Source organism: Saccopteryx bilineata, chromosome 2 (genome assembly GCF_036850765.1).
Source record: "Saccopteryx bilineata isolate mSacBil1 chromosome 2, mSacBil1_pri_phased_curated, whole genome shotgun sequence".
Taxonomy (NCBI): Eukaryota; Metazoa; Chordata; class Mammalia; order Chiroptera; family Emballonuridae; genus Saccopteryx; species Saccopteryx bilineata.
This window is the reverse complement of record NC_089491.1, coordinates 115,568,013-115,589,677: the sequence shown is the minus strand read 5'-3', so window position 1 is coordinate 115,589,677 and position 21,665 is coordinate 115,568,013. Positions and strand designations below refer to the sequence as shown.

General features: G+C 41.1%; 1 protein-coding gene across 3 annotated transcripts in view; it reads left to right on the top strand.

The window, feature by feature from the left end:
• The window catches only part of ZFC3H1 (zinc finger C3H1-type containing), a 73,520-nt gene that overhangs the window by 16,605 nt on the left and 35,250 nt on the right, over positions 1-21,665 (top strand). For 2 of the 3 annotated variants that reach the window (XM_066257673.1, XM_066257671.1), the window contains exons 3-12: positions 6,463-6,527; positions 9,593-9,791; positions 10,408-10,631; positions 12,206-12,329; positions 15,328-15,425; positions 16,830-17,039; positions 17,275-17,439; positions 19,002-19,139; positions 20,353-20,474; positions 21,266-21,415. In XM_066257673.1, coding sequence (XP_066113770.1) covers positions 6,463-6,527; positions 9,593-9,791; positions 10,408-10,631; positions 12,206-12,329; positions 15,328-15,425; positions 16,830-17,039; positions 17,275-17,439; positions 19,002-19,139; positions 20,353-20,474; positions 21,266-21,415 — 1,495 coding nt within the window. The remainder of the gene's footprint in view (positions 1-6,462; positions 6,528-9,592; positions 9,792-10,407; positions 10,632-12,205; positions 12,330-15,327; positions 15,426-16,829; positions 17,040-17,274; positions 17,440-19,001; positions 19,140-20,352; positions 20,475-21,265; positions 21,416-21,665) is intronic. The other variant, XM_066257672.1, reaches the window with a different exon arrangement.

The following is a 21,665-nucleotide window of genomic DNA, read 5'->3' as shown; positions in this document are numbered from 1 at the left end:
TAGTTGTTCATTGATTGCTTTCTCATATGTGCCTTGACCACAGGCCTTCAGCAGACTGAGTAACCCCTTGCTCAAGCCAGCGACCTTGAATCCAAGCTGGTGAGCTTTTGCTCAAGCCAGATGAGCCTGCGCTCAAGCTGGCAACCTCGGTGTCTCAAACCTAGGTCCTCCGCATCCTTGTCTGACACTCTATCCACTATACCACCGCCTGGTCAGGCTCTCATACTTTCTTTTTCTTTTTTTAAATTTTATTTATTCATTTTAGAGAGGAGAGAGAAAGGGAGAGAGACAGAGAGAGAAGGTGGGGAGGAGCAGGAAGCATCAACTCCCATATGTGCCTTGACCAGGCAAGCTCAGGGTTTCGAACCGGCAACCTCAGCATTTCCAGGTCGATGCTTTATCCACTGCGCCACCACAGGTCAGGCTCTCATACTTTCTTAATACAATGCAGTCCACTTTTCTACTAATAAAATATGAAAACTACTCAAGGCAAAGTTACTGTCAGCTAATTGTGAGGTTCATTTTTCATTTCATTCTTTCATTCATTCAAAAATAGAGCACTTTATGCCTTCATGGGCTTGCATTTTAGAAAGAGAGACAGTACATAACAGTTATAGAAAGAGAATAGCTATAGCAGGGTAAGTAAGATTGAGGTGGCAGGGAGAGGTTGCAGTATTAAAGTTGCTAGAGCAATGATTTTATAACTGTGGTCCTTATACCAGTATTATCTGGGAACTTGATAGAAATGCAGACTCTCAGGTCCTACCCCAGATCTAGTGAATTGAAAACTCTGAAAATGGTGCCCAGCAATTTGTATTTAATAAGCCTTCCTGTTGATTCTAGTACCTGCTAAAGTTTGAGAATCACTGAACTAGCAATTTTCAACCTTTTTCATCTCATGGCACATGTAAACTACTGAACTTCTGTGGCACACCAAAAAAATTGTTTGTTTACCCATTTCACACACATAATATAGATATAATTTTGATTCACATTGGATGGCTATTGTGTTGGCTGTTACCATTTTTGTGTGTGTGTGTGTGTGACAAACGGAGTCAGAGAGATGGATAGATAGGGACAGACAGGCAGGAATGGAGAGAGATGAGAAGCATCAGTTCTTCGTTGTGGCTCCTCTAGTTGTTCAGTGATTGCTTTCTCATGTGCCTTGACCAGGGGCCTACAGCAGAGCGAGTGACCCCTTGCTTAAGCTAGCAACCATGGGGTCATGTCTATGATCCCATGCTCAATCCAGCGACCCCGTGCTCAAGCTGGTGAGTTTGCACTCAAGCCGGCGACCTCGAACTTTTGAACCTGGGTCCTCTGCATCCCAGTCTGATGCTCTATCCACAGTACCACCGCCTGGTTAGGTGGCTGTTGTCATTTTTAAATTTGACAGTCTAAGGGAAAAGAGATCAGTGCCCCTAACTACCTAGTCAGGTATTGCTTGCTTTAAAAATTCTTGTGGCGCACTAGTGTGCCTCTTGCAGCACACCATATCACTAAATTAGATTGATGACCTTAATGTAGAACGGTGGCTGGCATTTTGGGGAATATTAGGGAGTTCTGTGCCACTAAAGAAGAGTGCATGAAGGGGATGATAATGGGAGAGAAGAGGTCAAAGATGATAGGTGTAGACCATGTAAAGCCCTGTAAGAACTTTGGTTTTTATTCTGAGTGAAATGGGGGGGGGGGGGGATATTACAGGTTCTTGAGCAAAGGACTGGCATAATTTGTTTTATGTTCTCAAAGGATCACTCTGAGTACATGTTAGAAATATTCTATAGGGAATAGACAGATCTATATTCAATGATGTTTTTCTCACAAATCTTTTAATTTTGGAGTTTCTGTGATATCATACACATCTAGAATTTCTTAAATGTTCTTATGGTCCTTTTTTTTTTTATTACTTTTACTTTGTAACCTGTTTATGTCCTCAGTGTTTTGCTTCCAGAGGTGTTTTCAATTATTATGATTTTAACTACCACCTGTATCCTGATGACTGTCTCTAGCTCAGTTTAGGATACCATGTAATAATTTTTAAAATACTGCATGACAGCACATGACCAGTTTTCCTTTTGGAAGTATTAAGAATTGAAATAATTTTATTGTAGAGACACATTACATTGGTAGAAGATTGACTAACTATATGTTTGGTCAATTAAACAATAACTTGCCTTTATAATCCTTGTGTAAAGTTAGGTTTATAGTCTGAAATTTATGGTTTGTGCTGCCTTTTTTTTTTTTTTTTTTTGTATTTTTCTGAAGTGAGAAGCAGGGGGAGGCAGACAGAAAGACTCCCGCATGTGCCCCACTGGGATCCACCTGGCATGCCCACCAGGGGGCGATGCTCTCTGCCCATCTGGGGGGTTGCTCCGCTGCAAACAGCCATTCTAGTTCCTGAGGCAGAGGCCACAGAGCCATCCTCAGCGCCCCGGACCAACTTTGCTCCAATGGAGCCTTGGCTGCGGGAGGGAAAGAGAGAGAAAGGTGAGGGGGAAAGGTGGAGAAGCAGATAGGCACTTCTCCTGTGATCCCTGACTGGAAATTGAACCTGGGACTTCCACATGCCGGGCTGATGTCCTACCACTGAGCTAACCAGCCAGGGTGCTGGTTTGTGCTTCCCCTTTTTTTTTTTTTTTTTTTGTATTTTTCTGAAGCTAGAAACCGGGAGAGACAGTCAGACAGACTCCCACATGCGCCCAACCGGGATCCACCCGGCACGCCCACCAGGGGGCAACGCTCTGCCCCTCCTGGGCGTCGCTCTGCCGCGACCAGAGCCACTCTAGCGCGACCAGAGCCACTCTAGCGCCTGGGGCAGAGGCCAAGGAGCCATCCCCAACGCCCGGGCCATCTTTGCTCCAGTGGAGCCTCGGCTGCGGGAGGGGAAGAGAGAGACAGAGAGGAAGGAGAGGGGGAGGGGTGGAGAAGCAAATGGGCGCTTCTCCTGTGTTCCCTGGCCGGGAGTCGAACCTGGGACTTCTGCACGCCAGGCCGACGCTCTACCACTGAGCCAACCAGCCAGGGCCTTGTGCTTCTTTTTAAGGTAGCATTTTGTTCATAAGCTACCTGCTAGCTTAATGGGTAGTTACCTCTACGCTACCCTAAAGGGAGGTGCTGCTTACCTGTTATAGACAAGATAGATCCTCATCAACTAATAGGTTTCACATGTAGGAGAAAAGTTTAGTGCTTTCTACATTTATTACTGGAAGTCTGTCTTTACTTTTTATTAGTTCATTTTTGTTTAATAATTATTACTATTCTAGTGTTCTTTGAGGTATAATCAGTTTTGCTATAGTGTGACATGCATTTCTAAAAATCACTCCACTGCAGAATTACACAATAAAAACCACAGGATTGCCATGGCTGGTTGGCTCAGCGGTAGAGCGTCGGCCTGGCATGTGGGGGACCCGGGATCGATTCCCGGCCAGGGCACATAGGAGAAGTGCCCATTTGCTTCTCCACCCCCCCCCCCTTTCCTCTCTGTCTCTCTCTTCCCCTCCCACAGCCAAGGCTCCATTGGAGCAAAGATGGCCTGGGCACTGGGGATGGCTCCTTGGCCTCTGCCCCAGGCGCTAGAATGGCTCTGGTCGTGGCAGAGCGATGCCCCGGAGCGGCAGAGCATCGCCCCCTGGTGGGCAGAGCGTCGCCCCTGGTGGGTGTGCCGGGTGGATCCCGGTTGGGCGCATGCGGGAGTCTGTCTGACTGTCTCTCCCCGTTTCCAGCTTCAGAAAAATACAAAAAAAAAAAACACCAAAAAACAAAACAAACCTCACGGGATTTATGGACAAAATAGAATTAGAAAACAACATTCAAAAACTTTGTCAATGACACAGGAAAAAGTTATGAACCTAATAAAAATTGTAGTGCAGCTTTACATGTTACGTGGGTAAAAAAATGCTTGAAATATTATAATAAATGTCACTTTTTCTTGAAAAGGACCTCAGTAAATGTCACTTTACCTTGAAAAAGACCTAAAGTGTGTTCATAGAAGTGGAAGATTTTTTTCTTTTTTAAAATTTTATTTAGAAAATTAAATTTAACTTGGTGATATTGATCAATAAGACTACATAGGTTTCAGGTAAATATTTCTGTAGCATTTGAACTGTTGATTATGTTTGACCCAAAGTCAAATCGTTTTCCAGTCACCTTATATTTGTTTCTCTTTATACCCTTCTCCCCACTCATCCCCCCCAGCTCTTTTCCCTACATCCCCCTCCCCCTTGTAACCACAGAAGATTTTCAACTTATGAATTATAAAGTAGAGCAAGCCAGGTTATCTGAAACTGGACAAAAGCCGTAACACCATGTGTGGATGAGTGTGGCTGATAACATACACAGTAAACTGAAGTAGTCAGTAGATGCCCAAAGTGTGTGAGGTTTATGTATGCCTACATGGCTCAGATCACCCCAGGGTAGTTTTCTGGATTCTCTTAGTGTTTCTTGGGAACAGATTGTACATAAGCAAACATGAGATTTGTGTTATGCTCAAATTACTTTTTATTTATTTATTTTCTGAAGTTGGAAACGGGGAGGCAGTCAGACAGACTCCTGCATGTGCCCGACCGGGATCTACCCGGCACGCCCACCAGGGGGCGATGCTCTGCCCATCTGGGGCGTCGCTCTGTTGCAACCAGAGCCATTCTAGCGCCTGAGGCAGAGGCCAAAGAGCCATCCTCAGTGCCCGGGCCAACTTTGCTCCAATGGAGCCTTGCCTGTGGGAGGGGAAGAGAGAGACAAAGAGGAAGGAGAGGGGGAGGGGTGGAGAAGCAGATGGGCGCTTCTCCTGTGTGACCTGGCTGGGAATCAAACCCAGGACTCCTGCACGCCAGGCCAACGCTCTACCACTGAGCCAATCGGCCAGGGCCTCAAATTACTTTTTATATCAATCATGTTGCAACAAATTCACATTTCCAAAACAAGCCTCACAACAGAACTGACCTGATAAAAAATTTGGTGAATGCCTTCTGTTTATTTTGTCTAGGCTACTTGATTAGTAATTTCTTTAATTATTGAATAAACTGCCTATTCTTTATCTTTACTAATAGACCTTAAGCAATCAAGTTAGGAACATTGATATATGGTATTATAGGGAGAAAACTAGTTTTGGAGTTTAGACTTCAGTTCTGTAATCTTTTTTTTTTTAAACAGAGACAGAGAGGGATAGATAGGGACAGACAGACGGAAACTGAGAGAGATGAGAAGCATCAATCATCAGTTTTTTGTTGGGACACCTTAGTTGTTCATTGATTGCTTTCTCATATGTGCCTTGACCTTGGGCCTTCAGCAGGCCGAGTAATCCCTTGCTCAAGCCAGCGACCTTGGGTCTAAGCTGGCGAGCTTTGTTCAAACCAGATGAGCCCGCGCTCAAGCTGGTGACCTCAGGGTCTCGAACCTGGGTCCTCCACATCCCAGTCCGACGCTCCATCCACTGCGCCACCGCCTGGTCAGGCAAGTTTTGTAATCTTGAGGAAAGATTCTCTTGGTTTTTAACTTTTCTGTTTTAGCTACCTAAGTATATGTCAGTGCTGTTGTAAATGTATTGTAATTATTGTGTGATTTGTTGAGCAGTCATAGATTAGATAATGTATAAATAAGATTTTGTAAATACCTTCATGAGAAATCTGGGCCCCCAGGCTGGAATTCTGGGAAAATGTATAGATGGATTTAATTTTGTTGATACTTAACCTACTTCTGTTGTTGCTTATCTAGATAGAGAACCATTTCTTTTTTTTAAATTTTTTAAATTAATTAATTAATTTATTTTCTGGAGCTGGAAATGGGGAGAGACAGACAGATTCCCGCATGCGCATGACGGGGATCCACCCGGCAAGCCCACCAGGGGGCGACGCTCTGCCCACCAGGGGGCGATACTCTGCCCCTCCAGGGTGTCGCTCTGTTGCGACCAGAGCCACTCTAGCGCCTGGGGCAGAGGCCAAGGAGCCATCCCCAGCGCCTGGGCCATCTTTGCTCCAATGGAGCCTCACTGCAGGAGGGGAAGAGAGAGACAGGGAGGAAGGAGAGGAGGGGGAGGGGTGGAGCAAATGGGCCCTTCTCCTCTGTGCCCTGGCCGGGAACCGAACCCGCGTCTTCCGCATGCCAGGCCGACGCTCTACCACTGAGCCAACCGGCCAGGGCCGAGAACCATTTCTTTAATGCATTAGTCAATACAGTCTCTGAATGTTGAATTCATTTCATCTTAAAGTCTGAATAATCATATTTTATCAGTGTGTATTATCTATTTGGTAATGAAGCTTTGCTTATTTAATATTTTTAATCACTTGCCTTGTAACTTTTAGAAATGAGGCTGATAGGAGTTCGGTCCAATTTTCATTTTTCTCTAACAGCCTTCTTTTTGCTTTAGAGAGAAAATGAGACCCTTTAAAAATAATTAGTATAAAACATATTTTAAGTTCATTGTAGCAATCTTTTAGAGTATTCAAAGTATGTTGTTTTATTTTAAAGGATTAGAAGATAAAGAACAAAATTTAACAAGAAGACTTAGTGCCTCAGATATTTTATCCGAAAAGGTAAGATACTGCTTTATGGTATTGGATAGCACTGTAAGTCTGATTGTTGTACTGCTTTTGGTCTGTTCTTTTGAAAGGGAAATTCTATCTTGCTTCCCACTAACTTTCTTTCATCATTGCTATGTCTTTATTTGGACATAAGCTTTAAAGATAAGAAAATCTGGAGAGACATCTTGGAGTATTTTTCCACTGGGTTCAGTTAAGATGTGCTTAATTGAAGCATTATATCCTTAGATGATCTTTTTGTTTTTGAAACTTAATTTTCATTTAGGTTTTTTTTTTCAATTGGGGTCGGGGGAACGATCCTATGTGGGAAGGCTTCAGAGTTAGACAAACCTTGACCTTGTATCCAGTTCTCCTTACTCCTCTTAGTGACAGATCTTGTGTAAGCTATTTATTTAGCCTTTGCTTGCCTCTGTTTTTCCTCTTTACAAAATGAGTTTAACATCACTTGTTCTTTGGGCTGTTATGAGCTTCCACAGGATAAAATACAGAGGCATCAAACACTATGCTTGATGCTTGATAGATACATATTAACCCAACCTTTTCTTTGTTGGATTAGAGATTTGAAATAGTGGCAATTTATTCCATTAAGATCTCAGCTAGTTAGCCTGACCAGGCAGTGGCGCAGTGGATAGAGCGTCGGACTGGCATACCGAAGACCCAGGTTCGAGACCCCGAGGTTGCTGGCTCCAGCAAGGGGTTACTTGGTCTGCTGAAGGCCCGCGGTCAAGGCACAAAAGAGAAAGCAATCAATGAACAACTAAGGTGTTGCAACACGCAAGGAAAAACTAATGATTGATGCTTCTCATCTCTCCGTTCCTGTCTGTCCCTATTTATCCTTCTCTCTGACTCACTGTCTCTGTAAAAAAAAAAAATAAAAAAAAAATTCATTAAAGATTTCAGCTAGTTTTTATGATTAAATGGTAATGATGCAGAGAGCCTAGGAGCTTTAGGAAAGAGATGGTTCTGAAATTTAAGAATGGTAATATAAAGGTACACACATACACACGCACGTAGATGCATGTGTATATGTTTTTAAAAAATATCTTCACAATAACTCTATAAAGTAGGTTGACATCATCTGTTTTAAAGGCAAGTTAAGATTTATATGGCTGGGTTAAGTGACTTGCCTATAGTTACATAGGACTTGGGTGTCAGAGCAAGGAGTTGAATGAGGTTCAGTGCCCTTCTTGCTGATCAAGAAGCTGCTTTAAATAGCATGTAGTTGCATGATAGAATTAGTGGTCTCTTTTATTCCAAAAGGAATAGTTGCAAAATGTAATCAAAGACTTTGAGGTCTCAGTGAAGCAGTGATGATAGCTTATTTTAGTTAAATTCTCTGGATCAGTACTGTCTAAAATCTAATAAAATTTTCTGCAATAATGGAAATGTCCTATATCTTTATTCTTCAGTATGGTAGCTTTTAACCACATGTGTGGCTCTTAAGCCCTTGAAATTATTAGTGTGGCTAAGGAACTAAATACTGTATTCAATTTTAGTTATTTACATATAAGTAGCCACATGGGGCTAATTGCTACTATATTGGACAGTATGGTTCTAGAACTTCACTACCAAGCAGTAGAATTTGGTATGTTTAAGTGACTTAGAATCAAAAAGAATCACAATGGGTTTTTTTTTGTTTCTTCGTTTTTATTTTTCTTGTGAGAGAAAGAGGGACAGACAGGAAGCATAAAAAGAGGGACAGAGAGATGAGAAGCATAAATTCTTTGTTGTGGCACCTTAGTTCATCAATTACTTTCTCATAATGTGCTTTAACCGGGGTGTTACTGTAGAGCAAACGACCCCTTACTCAAGCCAGTGACCATGGGGTCATGTCTATGATCCCACGCTCAAGCCAGTGACCCTGCCCTCAAACTGTTGAGCCTGCACTCAAGCCAGCGACCTCAGAGTTTCAAACTTGGGTCTCTGCATCCCAGGTTGACAACTTGATCCATTGTATCACTACCTGGTCAGGCAAGAATCAAGATAGTTTTAAATTCATTTGTTACATATAGTTTCCAACAGTGGAAAGGGCAACTATATCCTGGTTTGGATAAACTGAAGTACTAAAATATGTAATGGTAGTTCAATTAGGAATTTGTAATGGGTGAAACCAGTAGGTTTAAGAGCCACTGTTTTCTTTCCTTTTTTTTTGTGACAGAGACAGAGAGAGATAGAGAGAGGGACAGACAGACAGGAAGGGAGAGAGAGATGAGAAGCATCAGTTCTTCATTGCGGCACCTTAGTTGTTCATTGATTGCTTTCTCATATGTGCCTTGACGGGGGGAGGGGAGGCTACAGCAGAGTGAACGACCTCTTGCTCAAGCCAGCAAACTTGGGCTCAAGCTGGTGAGCCAGCCTTGCTCAAACCAGATGAGCCCACGTTCAAGCTGGCGACCTCGGGGTTTCGAACCTGGGTCCTCCGCATCCCAGTCCACCTTGCCACTGCCTGGTCAGGCCTAATAACTTTTTTTTATAGGTAAATTGTTATTACATTTTTTTCTAAAATCCAATTAAATTATTTGATTCTTAAGCATGAAGAATATAGTGATGCCTGACCAGGCAGTGATGCAGTGGATAAAGCGTTGGACTGGGATGCAGAGGACCCAGATTCCCAGGTTCAAAACTCTGAGGTCACTGGTTTGAGTGCAGGCTCATCTGGCTTATCTGGTTTGAGCAAGGTTCACCAGTTTGAGCCCAAGGTTGCTAGCTTGAGCGTGAGATCATAGACATGACCCCATCGTCGCTGACTTGAGCCCAAGGTCGCTGGCTTGAGCAAGGGGTCACTCACTCTGCTGTAGCCCCACCCTCCCATCAAGGCTTATTGTACCCTTTCTCTCCAACTTGAGGCACATATGTAAAAACAGCTTCATATTCTCTTTTGATTAAGGGGACTGAATTAGGGTCTTGGACTGTGGTAAATCATCTAGTTTCCTTATTTATGTTTGCCATTTAATTATTTGCCTTAGAACTAACTGTAACTTTTGATTATATAAAAGATTTGACTTGGTGAAATATTTAAGGTCACATAATTAAAAATGCAACTATTTCTGTTGTTAAAGAAGCTTGGTGAAGATGAAGAGGAGCTATCTGAATTACAACTTCGTCTTTTGGCTCTCCAGTCAGCCAGTAAAAAATGGCAACAAAAAGAACAGCAGGTGATGAAAGAAAGCAAAGAAAAGTTGACTAAGATGAAAACTGTACAGCAAAAAGTTAAAACAAGTACAAAAACACATTCGGCCAAAAAAGTTAGCACTACAGGTGATTATTTCTTGTTAAGTTTTTTAAATTGATTTCATGTATCAGTATAGTGTGTAGATTTAATTCAGAAGGTTTTGAATGTGGATAATCATAGGGCCTTAAATGGATGGCAGTCTTATGTAAACATAACTGAGGAACAACTATATATATGACTTAATGATAATAAAAATACTTTTTAAAGCTCTTTATTTTCTTCTTTTCCAAGTGTGAAGAGGGGAGATAGACTCCCATATATTCCCCAACTGAATTCCATCTAGCAACACCCGTCTGGGGCTGATGCTCTCCCATCTGGGGCCATCCTCGCAACTGAGCTATTTTTAGCTCTTGAGATGGAGGCTCCATGGAGCCGTCCTCAGTGCCCCGGGCCAGTGTGCTCAAAACCATTCAGGCCATGACTGTGGGAGAAGAGAGAGGGTAGGGGGAGGAGGCGGGGTGGAGAAGCAGATGGTTGCTTCTCCTGTGTGCCCTGACCGAGAATCTAACCCAGGACATCCACACATCTTGCCAGTGCTCTACCACTGAGCCAACCAGCCAGGGCCAGCTGTTTATATTTATATTTATTTTTTAGAAAATTGTAACACTAACATTCTGATGTTTTCAAATTTTTCATTTAAAGCTAAACAAGCATTGAGGAAACAACAGACAAAGGCATGGAAGAAACTACAACAACAAAAAGAACAGGAAAGACAGAAAGAAGAGGATCTGCGGAAACAAGCTGAAGAAGAAGAGAGAAGGAAAAGAGAGGAAGAAATCAGAAAAATTCGAGATCTCTCAAATCAAGAAGAGCAATACAATCGATTCATGAAATTAGTTGGTGGAAAGAGGCGGTCAAGAAGTAAAGTAAGGCGTGCAAAAATATAAAATCAAACATTACTCAAATTTAAGTGTCAGCTTGTTTCATAACTGGTCAACTAAAATCATGGTTAGCAAATACTACATTTAGCTTTTTTATTATATTCTAGTTAGAAGAAAGTAGGATTACTAAATTGTAGTCAGGACGTACTCTAAAAATGGCTGTTACCTAAATATGGGACAGAATTTTCTTTTTTTTTTTTCTCCCTTTCTCTCTTTATTTCTCCATTTCTCTCTCTTTTTTCCCCCCTTTTTCAAATGGGAGAGGAGAGAGAGACTCCTGCATGCATCCTAGCCGGGATCCACCTGGCAACCCCTGTCTGGGGTCAATGCCTTGCCTATCTTGGGCCATGATCACAACCGAGTTGTTTTTAGTGCCAGAGGCAGAGGTTCCATGGAGCCATCCTCAGTGCCCAGGGCCAGTGTGCTCGAATCAATCCACCCATGGCTGCGGGAGGAGAAGAGAGAGAGAGACAGAGTCAGGGAAGGGGAAGGGAAGGGTGGAGAAGCAGATAGTTGCTTCTCCTCTGTGCCCTGAGAATTGAACCCAGGACATCTATACACTGGGCTGATGCTCTACCACAGAGCCAACCAGCTAGGGCCAATTTCATTAATTTTTCATTATTTTAATATAGAACTAGAAGTGTGTCATGATTAATTGTTATAGACTATTTTAAAGAGTGTTAAATCATCATATTGTAATAGCCTTAGTGGCTATTTAGTTATCGAGCATTTGTGAGCCTTTAGTATGCATAAATCACTGGTAATAACTGAGTGACTCATTGTCTTTTATGGATGGTGTCAAGAAATATATTGGAAATTTAATATTGATGTAGTGCTATTATCAGTGATAATTTTCAGAATTCTAAGCTTTGAGACGACACTTGTGAATGTCCTAATGAAGAATAGAGGGGTATTAAAAGTAAGAACTCTTTAATTCTAGGGATTTAGGAGTGTTTGCTTAAGCGAGGAATTAAAATTCATACCTTGAACTTCTAAAAAACATTTTGATAGTCTTTTACAGGAAAATATTATATTTACACATTACTCTTATACCCATCTGTATAGGTTTTGCTAGTTTTTAGTTGTAAACTACCTCTGTGAGTGAATTGTTGTAAGAAGTTAAAAGAGAAAACATGCAAACACATTGATCAGGAGTTTCTAGTTTTCAGCTATTAATAATTTATAACTAAAATGTTACTGAATTTTTCCAAATAATATAAATATAGTTTTGATGACATAAAACTTGAATTTATCTAGTTTTTTAAATAAAAGCCAGAAGTATTCAAGATTTTGGTGTAATCTTATTTTGTAGAGGAGAAGGTTATTATTTAGTAATTCAGCTAACTATGAAAGATTTTATCTGTATCAATAGTCCTTGCTAACTTTCATATTTTACCTGACAGTTATCAAGTACCTGTCATGTATATTGAATTTCCCAAATCAGGATCATCAGGAGTTTTGATACTCTTTCCTAGAATAGAACTATTAATTGTTTTATAATCTTTAGTCTAAGAATAGACTAAGAGAATGCTATGAAACTAACCATCCTGTATAATTAGTCTTCAGATCCTGACCTGAGACGGTCCTTAGATAAACAACCTACTGATAGTGGAGGAGGCATTTATCAGTATGATAACTATGAAGAAGTCGCTATGGATACAGATAGTGAAACCAATTCTCCAGGTATGAGCTAAAACTCTTAAAACATTTGCGTATTCATAATTATTAAAAAGAAAATGGTTATGCAGCTACCCATAATTTTTTTTTTTTAATAGGGACAGAGAGAGAGTCAGAGAGAGGGATAGACAGGGACAGACAGACAGGAACAGAGAGAGATGAGAAGCATCAATCATTAGTTTTTTGTTGCGACATCTTAGTTGTTCATTGATTGCTTTCTCATATGTGCCTTGACCGTGGGCCTTCAGCAGACCAAGTAACCCCTTGCTCGAGCCAGCGACCTTGGGTCCAAGCTGGTGAGCTTTGCTCAAACCAGATAAGCCCGTGCTCAAGCTGGCGACCTCGGGGTCTTGAACCTGGGTCCTCTGCATCCTAGTCTGACGCTCTATCCACTGCACCACCGCCTGCCTGGTCAGGTGCTACTCATAATCTTGAAAGAAATGTGTAATGACCATGAAGTTTGTTAGTGGATTGTTCAACTACAGGCATTATTTCATGTTGTAAATATTTTGAGAGCAAATCTCAAATGTGTAATATTAACTTTTATTTCTAAGTGTTTCTTTTAGGGTTCCTTTTTCCTCCTTCCAGCGATGGGACTTTGTAGGAATTTGGAGATGGAAGGTGATACTAGTGGCATCTCAGGAAAGATTGGTTAGACCTGGTCAGGTTTTATACCTCAATTAGAGTGCATAGTCTACGTTGTATGCTAATCTGGAGAGCTAGAGACTTGCTTTGGTACTCAGGGGTGATTGGCAGTGAGATACCTATTCTCACTAATTAAAACACATGAGACTGAGACAGACAACTGAATGCAGTTGGCATTCAAAACTGGAACACTTAATTAAAAGACCATATGATCAGTATTTCTCCCTGTGGTTACATTGTGAGATCAGATCAAACTAGAATCCTACTTTAGACCACAGATAAGGTAAAATCTGTGATTTGGGTAATGTTTATTTTTTTAGGCTTATGGTTGATAATTGACCTAATTTTTTTTTTTTTTTTTAAGTGAGAGGAAGGACCTGGCAACTCCTGTCTGGGGCCGGTGCTCAAATAAGTTGAGCTATCGTCAGCATCTGAGGCTGATGCTCGGACCAGCTGAGCTATCTATCCTCAGTGCCCAGGACTATCACTTAGAGCAGTCGATCCACTGGCTATGAGAGAAGAAGAGAGAAAGAAAAGGGAGAGAGGAAGGAGGAGAGAAGATGGTTGCTTCTCATCTTTGCCCTGACTAGGGATTGAACCCAGGACTTCCACATGCTGGGCCAATGCTCTATCCACTGAGCCAACCGGCCATGGCCTTACCTGATGTTTTGATTTCATAATTTAACTTTTTTTTTTTTACAGAGACAGAGAGTCAGAGAGAGGGATAGACAGGGACAGACAGACAGGAACGGAGAGATGAGAAGAATCAATTATTAGTTTTTCGTTGCGCATTGTGACACCTTAGTTGTTCATTATTGCTTTCTCATATGTGCCTTGACCGTGGGCCTTCAGCAGACCGAGTAACCCATTGCTCGAGCCAGTGACCTTGGGTCCAAGGTGGTGAGCTTTTGCTCAAACCAGATGAGCCCGCACTCAAGCTGGTGACCTTGGGGTCTCCAACCTGGGTCCTTCTGCATCCCAGTTCGACGCTCTATCCACTGCGCAACCGCCTGGTCAGGCTGGTCAGTCTTTGAGTATCTTATTTCTAGGTTCTTAAGAGATGATTCATAGTAGTTCCTGAGTGTTGACAATATTAATACTCTATTTTTACAAAAGTAATGTGATTTATACTTTTAAAATAATTTTGTAAAAGAAATAGTATGTATGCTCTAGTCTTTATCAGAATTTAACTTTTTTCTATATTCATTATAGGTACTTATATTTTTAAGAAGTAAAATGTTCTAAAGGCCAGTGTATATTCAGATGATATCATTCAGGCCACAAAGTCAACCTCATATAAGTCATGTGGGTGATGTCCATACTGACTGTGAGACAACTGGTACAAAGAAGAATATATTATATCCAGTTATATAATTACTGGATAGCAAGAGTAGTCTGAATCTGCCATATTTTATGGAGTCTTAAGAAACCCCTGAAAGTAGAAATGCATATTTATTTTTATTTGCTACCAAGGAAAAATTACTAAGGATTTAATTGAGATACATCAATAACAATTTCAGAATTATTAAAATAGAAAAATCTACACATTATTGTTTAAATGCAGTAGGTAATTCTTTTCATTTCTAGTCCTATTTGCTTTTCAGCAAGAGAGACGGATAAGACAGGAAGGGAGAGAGATGAGAAGCATCAATTCATATTTGCTTCACTTTACTTGTTCATTGATTGCTTCTCCTACTTGCCTTGATGGGGCATGGGACTCCAGCCAAGCCAGTGACCTCTCGTTCAAGCCAGCGACCATGAGATCATCTCTACGATCTCATGCTTAAGCCAGTGACACCACACTCAAGCTGGTGAGCCTGTGCTCAAGCCAGCAACCTCGGGGTTTCGAATTTGAGTCCTCAGCGATTTAGATTGATGCTCTATCTCCTGCTCCAACATTGGTCAGGCTAGTCCTTTTGACTTTCCACAAAGCAGTGAATTTCTTCACATTCTTTGTTCCATATGAAGGGAAGAATGGAGTCACCACATCACTGTTTTCATTTAGTTTGGGCACTTTGGCAGATTTGGGAATTTTTTCTTTTATTCCTTAAAAGGTATATTTGTAAAAAATACATTGTTAGCCTCTCCTGCTGTATTCCCTGTTATCGTTATTAGGTGAAAATAACAAAGTGAAGAGTTTTGAGAGACTAATGTCAGCTTAAGTGGATAAATGGCTCTATGATGACATGAGGACATAAGTAGGTGGAGGTGGGCTCTTGGAAATTAAAAATTTTATTAGAGACTAATAAATTTTAATTTACACTCTACCTAACTGCATTTGCATTTCTCTAAACATACCATAAATTTAATTTATTCATATTGAAGCATTTCTGTCATTAAACTCTTAAATTTTTTTCAGCTCCTTCACCAGTGCAACCACCATTCTTTACTGAATGTTCATTGAGTTATTTTTCTTCAGCACCGTCTATTTCTTTGCCTCCACCACCTCAGGTTACTGTAAGTGAGAATTGATATTATTTCTAAGAAAATTTTGTTGCTTTGTGTCATTTCTAATTTGTTTTGAAAAACTGGCATATAATTAATGAAAGGTTAGTTTTGAAGACAGCTTTGAAGAAAGCATTTTTTACCAAAATTAATAGATATGAAATCTGTGGACTAAGCAGTTGATTATTTACTGGCAGGCAGGTTTTTTTTTCTTTTTTTTTTTTTAAAGAAAAGAGAAGAATGTGAGGGAATCATGAAGTCAAATTATTTCTAGATTGAGAGAAGCTAGAGAACAAACTGGATCTTCATCACTAGATTAGAGGGAATCTTGCCATTTCCTAGTTCCTAGGTATACATCTGATGTCCTCCTAAGCAGTTTAAGATGAGGGAACTATTAGAGCGGAGTGAGAGAGAAAACATTTTTCTTTCCTCCGAATACTGTTTTAAATGCCAAGAGGAAGGTCTTTGAAACAAAAATATATCTAAACTCAGGAATTTGGGTAAAATTATTTTTCTTTGTATACTCTAACAAGCCATTTCACAAGGATTTAAGAGGACAGTAGTGAGTCTTCCTAACACTTGTTTCTTAAAATACTCTTGAACTACGTATTTTCCAGAATTCCTGTTCCTAATTTTTTATTTTTACTTAAATACTATTTTTAAATATCTCTACTTGTTTTTAGGTAGTCATCTAGAGAAATAGACCTTATAAAATTTGATTTTTATATCTTTAAAATTGCTAAATACAAGAATGGCCATGGAGATGTTTGTATAATTATCTTGAAGTTCACAAATTAAATGTTTTAGATGTTACTGATTTTATTTTTATTGTACAAATTATACTCTTTGTGGCTGAATATTGAATTCTGGGATAGTTTTTTGAGATTTACAATATATTTATACTTATGTTTACAGCTAAAATAATGTAAAGCTTACCTTTTTCTTTTCTTTTTTTTGTATTTTTCTGAAGTTGGAAACGAGGAGGCAGTCAGACAGACTCCCGCATGCACCTGACCGGGATCCACCCGGCATGCCCACCAGGGGGTGATGCTCTGCCCATCTGGGGCATTGCTCTGTTGCAACCAGAGCCATTCTAGCGCCTGAGGCAGAAGCCATAGAGCCATCCTCAGCGCCTGAGCCAACCTTGCTCCAGTGGAGCCTTGGCTGCGGGAGGGGAAGAGAGAGAGAGGAAGGAGAGGGGGAGGGGTGGAGAAGCATATGGGTGCTTCTCCTGTGTGCCCTGGCCGGGAATCGAACCTGGGACTCCTGCACACCAGGCTGACGCTCTACAACTGAGCCAACCGGCCAGGGCCTAAAGCTTACCTTTTTCTAATTTAATGGTGCTTCACAGATAAACATTTGGAATTGGTAAAATTTGCATTGTAATTCTCCTTCTTTTTTTTAAAAAATAATTAGTCTTTGCCAGTCTTGAGCCAGCCTTATGTGGAAGGCTTGTGTGTTTCCCTTGAACCTCTACCTCCTGTACCACCTTTACCGCCTCTCCCACCTGAAGATCCAGAACAGCCTCCAAAACCACCTTTTGCAGATGAGGAGGAGGAGGAAGAAATGCTGCTTCGAGAAGAACTACTTAAATCTCTAGCAAATAAAAGAGCTTTTAAGCCAGAGGTAATATAGATAGATACCTGAACCGCTAGGTGGTGCTCATGAGCTTGAATTTACCTAAAACTCTTCTCTGCTTATTTGAAATTCACTGGACTTTTTTTTTTTTTTTTTTTTTTATGAAATTCACTGGACTTTTAAAATAGGGATTGTCTGGTACTAATTTGCTCAAGATTTTTAAACATGACAGAAGTTTCTTCTTTTTTTAAAAGTGTTTCATGTCTCTCCCTTCCATATTTAGGAAACATCCAGTAATAGTGACCCACCTTCACCTCCAGCTCTGAACAATTCACAGCCTGTGCCAAGAAGCAATCTTTCAATAGTCAGTATTAATACAGTATCTCAGCCAAGGATACAGAATCCAAAGTTTCACCGAGGACCTCGTCTTCCAAGGACTGTGATCTCGGTAAACACAAACAAAATATGTATCCTACTGTTATTCAAACAGCCAATGAGAAATTTGTGTGCAATGTCACTGTCTTGTTCCTTACCACCTTGTTTATTTATGTACACATATATATTCATATGTAAATGCAAATTTTATTAGTGAAATGGGAGCAACTTCTTCACTTGAAAAATGGTAGAGTTTATGTCTTTATGATAATGTTTTGTGGAAAGCATTATTTTCATCAGTGGTATGCTTTTCTCTGCCCTTTCCTCAATTTTTTTTAATATAAATCAGTTCATTCAGATTTTTCTGTCGATTCTAGAGTTTATTTTAGCAAAGTGTATATTTTTATCTCCCCTATCTTTGTACTTTGCTCACATTTTTCTAATTAATGACTATACTGTAATGTAAGAATTTATAATGTTTATTAAGCATTTTTAAATGATTTTTTTTTTTCTACCTTGTTTTCTAATGGTTTCAAAGTAAAATAAATGGGGCAAAACCAAACTGAAATCTTGCCTTTGTTGGGTGAACCAGCTTTGGCCAGTTACCTCTATTTATAACTGCAAAAGTCAAAAATGTTTTTTTAATAATTATTTAGAAGTATTAATTTTTACCTTGGTTGGAAGGTTTAATTTAAGATGGTTCTTTAAAGAGAGTTGGAGATAATAAAAACTTAATGAAGGTGATCATAGTAGTGTATTTAAAGACTGAGAATAGGGAATGTTGTATGTTTTTGGCGTATAACCAGTATCGCTATGCTAGAGTGGGACAAAGTTAATTATGCAATATAAATAGAAGGAGCCATAGATTCATGTTGGAGCCCATTATTTTTATGCATTGAAAAAAAATTTTTTTTTTCCCTTTTTGTATCCTTCCGAAGCTGGAAATGGGGCGAGACAGTCAGACAGACTCCCGCATGCGCCCGACCGGGATCCACCCGGCACGCCCACCAGGGGCGACGCTCTGCCCCTCTGGGGGGCGACGCTCTGCCCCTCCGGGGCGTCACTCCGCCGCGACCAGAGCCACTCCAGCGCCTGGGGCAGAGGCCAAGGAACCATCTCCAGCGCCCGGCCATCCCCGCTCCAATGGAGCCCTGGCTGCGGGAGGGGAAGAGAGAGATAGAGAGGAAGGAGGGGGGGGTGGAGAAGCAAACGGGCGCCTCCCCTATGTGCCCTGGCCGGGAATCGAACCCAGGTCCCCCGCACGCCAGGCCGATGCTCCACCGCTGAGCCAACCGGCCAGGGCCTATGCATTGAAATTTAAAGAGGTGCCTGACCTGTGGTGGCGCAGTGGATAAAGCGTCGACCTGGAAATGCTGAGGTCGCCGGTTTGAAACCCTGGGCTTGCCTGGTCAAGGCACATATGGGAGTTGATGCTTCCTGCTCCTCCCCCTTCTCTCTCTCTGTTTCTCTCTCTCTCCCTCCCTCTCTTCTTTCTAAAATGAATAAAAAAAAAAAAAAAGAAATTTAAAGAGGTTAAGTGACTTGTTCAAGGCCATGCAGCTAATTGTGGTAGAGCTAAAAAAAAGAACAGAGATAATTTTGTCATCAAGAGTAACAAATATATTGTCTTTGCAGCTTCCAAAGCATAAATCAGTGGTTGTAACACTGAATGATTCAGATGACAGTGAATCTGATGGTGAAGCTTCCAAGTCAACACATAGTGTTTTTGGTGGATTGGAGTCCATGATTAAAGAAGCAAGACGAACTGCTGAGGTGAGTGTAATAATGAAAGACTAAAAGAAGGATGATATGGCTCTGGCTGGTTGGTTCAGTGGTAGAGCGTCAACCCAGCGTGTGGAAGTCCCAAGTTCGATTCCCAGTTAGGGCACATAGGAGAGGAGACCATCTGCCCCCCCTCCCCCCCCCCGCCTCCCACAGTCATGGTGCAGTTCATTTGAGCACGTCACTAGGGACACAGAGGATGGCTCCATGAAGTCTCTACCTTAGGCGCTAAAAATAGCTCGGTTGTGAGTATGGCCCCAGATGGGCAAGAGCATTGACCCCAGATGGAGGTTGCCAGGTGGATCGCTGTTGGAGTGCATATGGGATTCTGTATCTGTGTCTTTCCTACTCTCTCTCACACACACACAAAAAGGATAATTTATTGACAATTATTAAAGTTAATTCCTGAAAATTAGACTTCTTAGTGGTATTGATTTTTTTTTTACTTTTATTTATTTTTTACAGAGACAGAGAGTGAGTCAGAGAGAGGGATAGACAGGGACAAACAGACAGGAACAGAGAGAGACAGAAGCATCAATCAGTTTTTCATTGCGCGTTGCAACACCCCAGTTGTTCATTGATTGCTCTCTCATATGTGCCGTGACCGCGGGCCTTAAGCAGACCGAGCAACCTCTTGCTGGAGCCAGCGACCTTGGGTTCAAGCTGGTGGGCTTTTGCTCAAACCAGATGAGCCGGCACTCAAGCTGGCGACCTCGGGGTCTCGAACCTGGGTCTTCTGCATCCCAGTCCGATGCTCTATCCACTGCGCCACCGCCCGGTCAGGTGGTATTGGTTTTTAATATATTAAATGTGGATATATTTTAAGTATTTGTATTATTAGAACTTTGTATAAGATGTATGATAAGTGGAACTTGTATTCCTATTACTACTGTAACAGTTGTGATGGTTCAGGTCAATTATTTTGAAACTGTAGATCTTGAGTAGATTCTATAATTAATTTGGTGGTTAACAACCATGCAAGGGCAGGCAGAGTGGGTCATGGAGGGTAAATATATGTGGTAACAGAAGGAAACTAGATTTTGGTGATCATGCAATAGAGTATGCACATGTCAAATTTTAATGTTGTATATCTGGAAATTGTATGTCATTAGCCTGTGTTACCCCAAAACTATAATGTAAAATATACATATTAGTGTGGGATAAGTGAAAGCTATTAATCTGGTTGACTTCAAATGTTTTCTAGCAAGCTTCAAAACCAAAAGTACCTCCAAAATCTGAAAAAGAAAATGATCCCATGCGAACACCTGAAGCTTTGCCTGAAGAAAAAAAGATTGAATATCGATTGTTAAAGGAAGAGATTGCCAAGTAAGTGGTATTAATGTAATTAGCTTTGAAGGTATGTTGTTGTTTTCAGTACTTAACTAAGCCTGTATACAGTTTTGTTTTTTTTTTTTTCATTTTTCTGAAGCTGGAAACAGGGAGAGACAGTCAGACAGACTCCCGCATGTGCCCGACTGGGATCCACCCGGCACGCCCACCAGGGGCGACGCTCTGCCCACCAGGGGGCGACGCTCTGCCCACCAGGGGGCGATGCTCTGCCCATCCTGGGCGTCGCCATGTTGAGACTAGAGCCACTCTAGCGCCTGGGGCAGAGGCCACAGAGCCATCCCCAGCGCCCGGGCCATCTTTGCTCCAATGGAGCCTTGGCTGTGGGAGGGGAAGAGAGAGACAGAGAGGGAAAGTGTGGCGGAGGGTGGAGAAGCAAATGGGCGCTTCTCCTGTGTGCCCTGGCCGGGAATCGAACCCGGGTCCTCCGCACGCTAGGCCAACGCTGTACCGCTGAGCCAACCGGCCAGGGCCTGTATACAGTTTTTATTTGAGATGCAGGGTTAATGTTTTTGTTCACACAGGAGGGGCAGCCAGATGATCCTCGACAGACTAATACAGTGATGCTCTGAGAGCAAAACAGCTTTAGACATGGAGAAAAGCCAATGTAAAGGAGAGCTACACTGTCAGCTTTGAAAGCCAACCTGGGTCATGCATAGTGATCATCATCATGGTTATTAGCCAATATGATTAATATTTTTACTTTATGCTATAAAATAAAATACATCTTCAAGAAAAATAATTTTAATTTATTCTTTGGTTTATTTTAGTCGGGAAAAGCAGCGTTTGATTAAAACAGATCAGCTGAAGACAAATTCATCATCCCCAGCAAACTCTGATGTGGAAATTGATGGGATTGGCAGAATAGCAATGGTTACTAAGCAGGTTTCAGATGCAGAAGCAAAACTTAAAAAACATAGGTGAGCCTCATTATCTGTTTAAATACTGTATGTATCTAATGTTATTATGTGAGAGGCATGTCTTTTTGTGGTGTATGTTAATACTAAGTACACTATATGATTAGGAATTCTTTTATACTTGGTAGAACTTTATAAGGTTATTATTTTGGTGGATTATACATTTGCATAAATAATATTACTGTTTAAATAAAAATAACAAGACTTCAAAGTAGTTTCTCCATTCTATTTATACATAGCTTATTTATGCTTA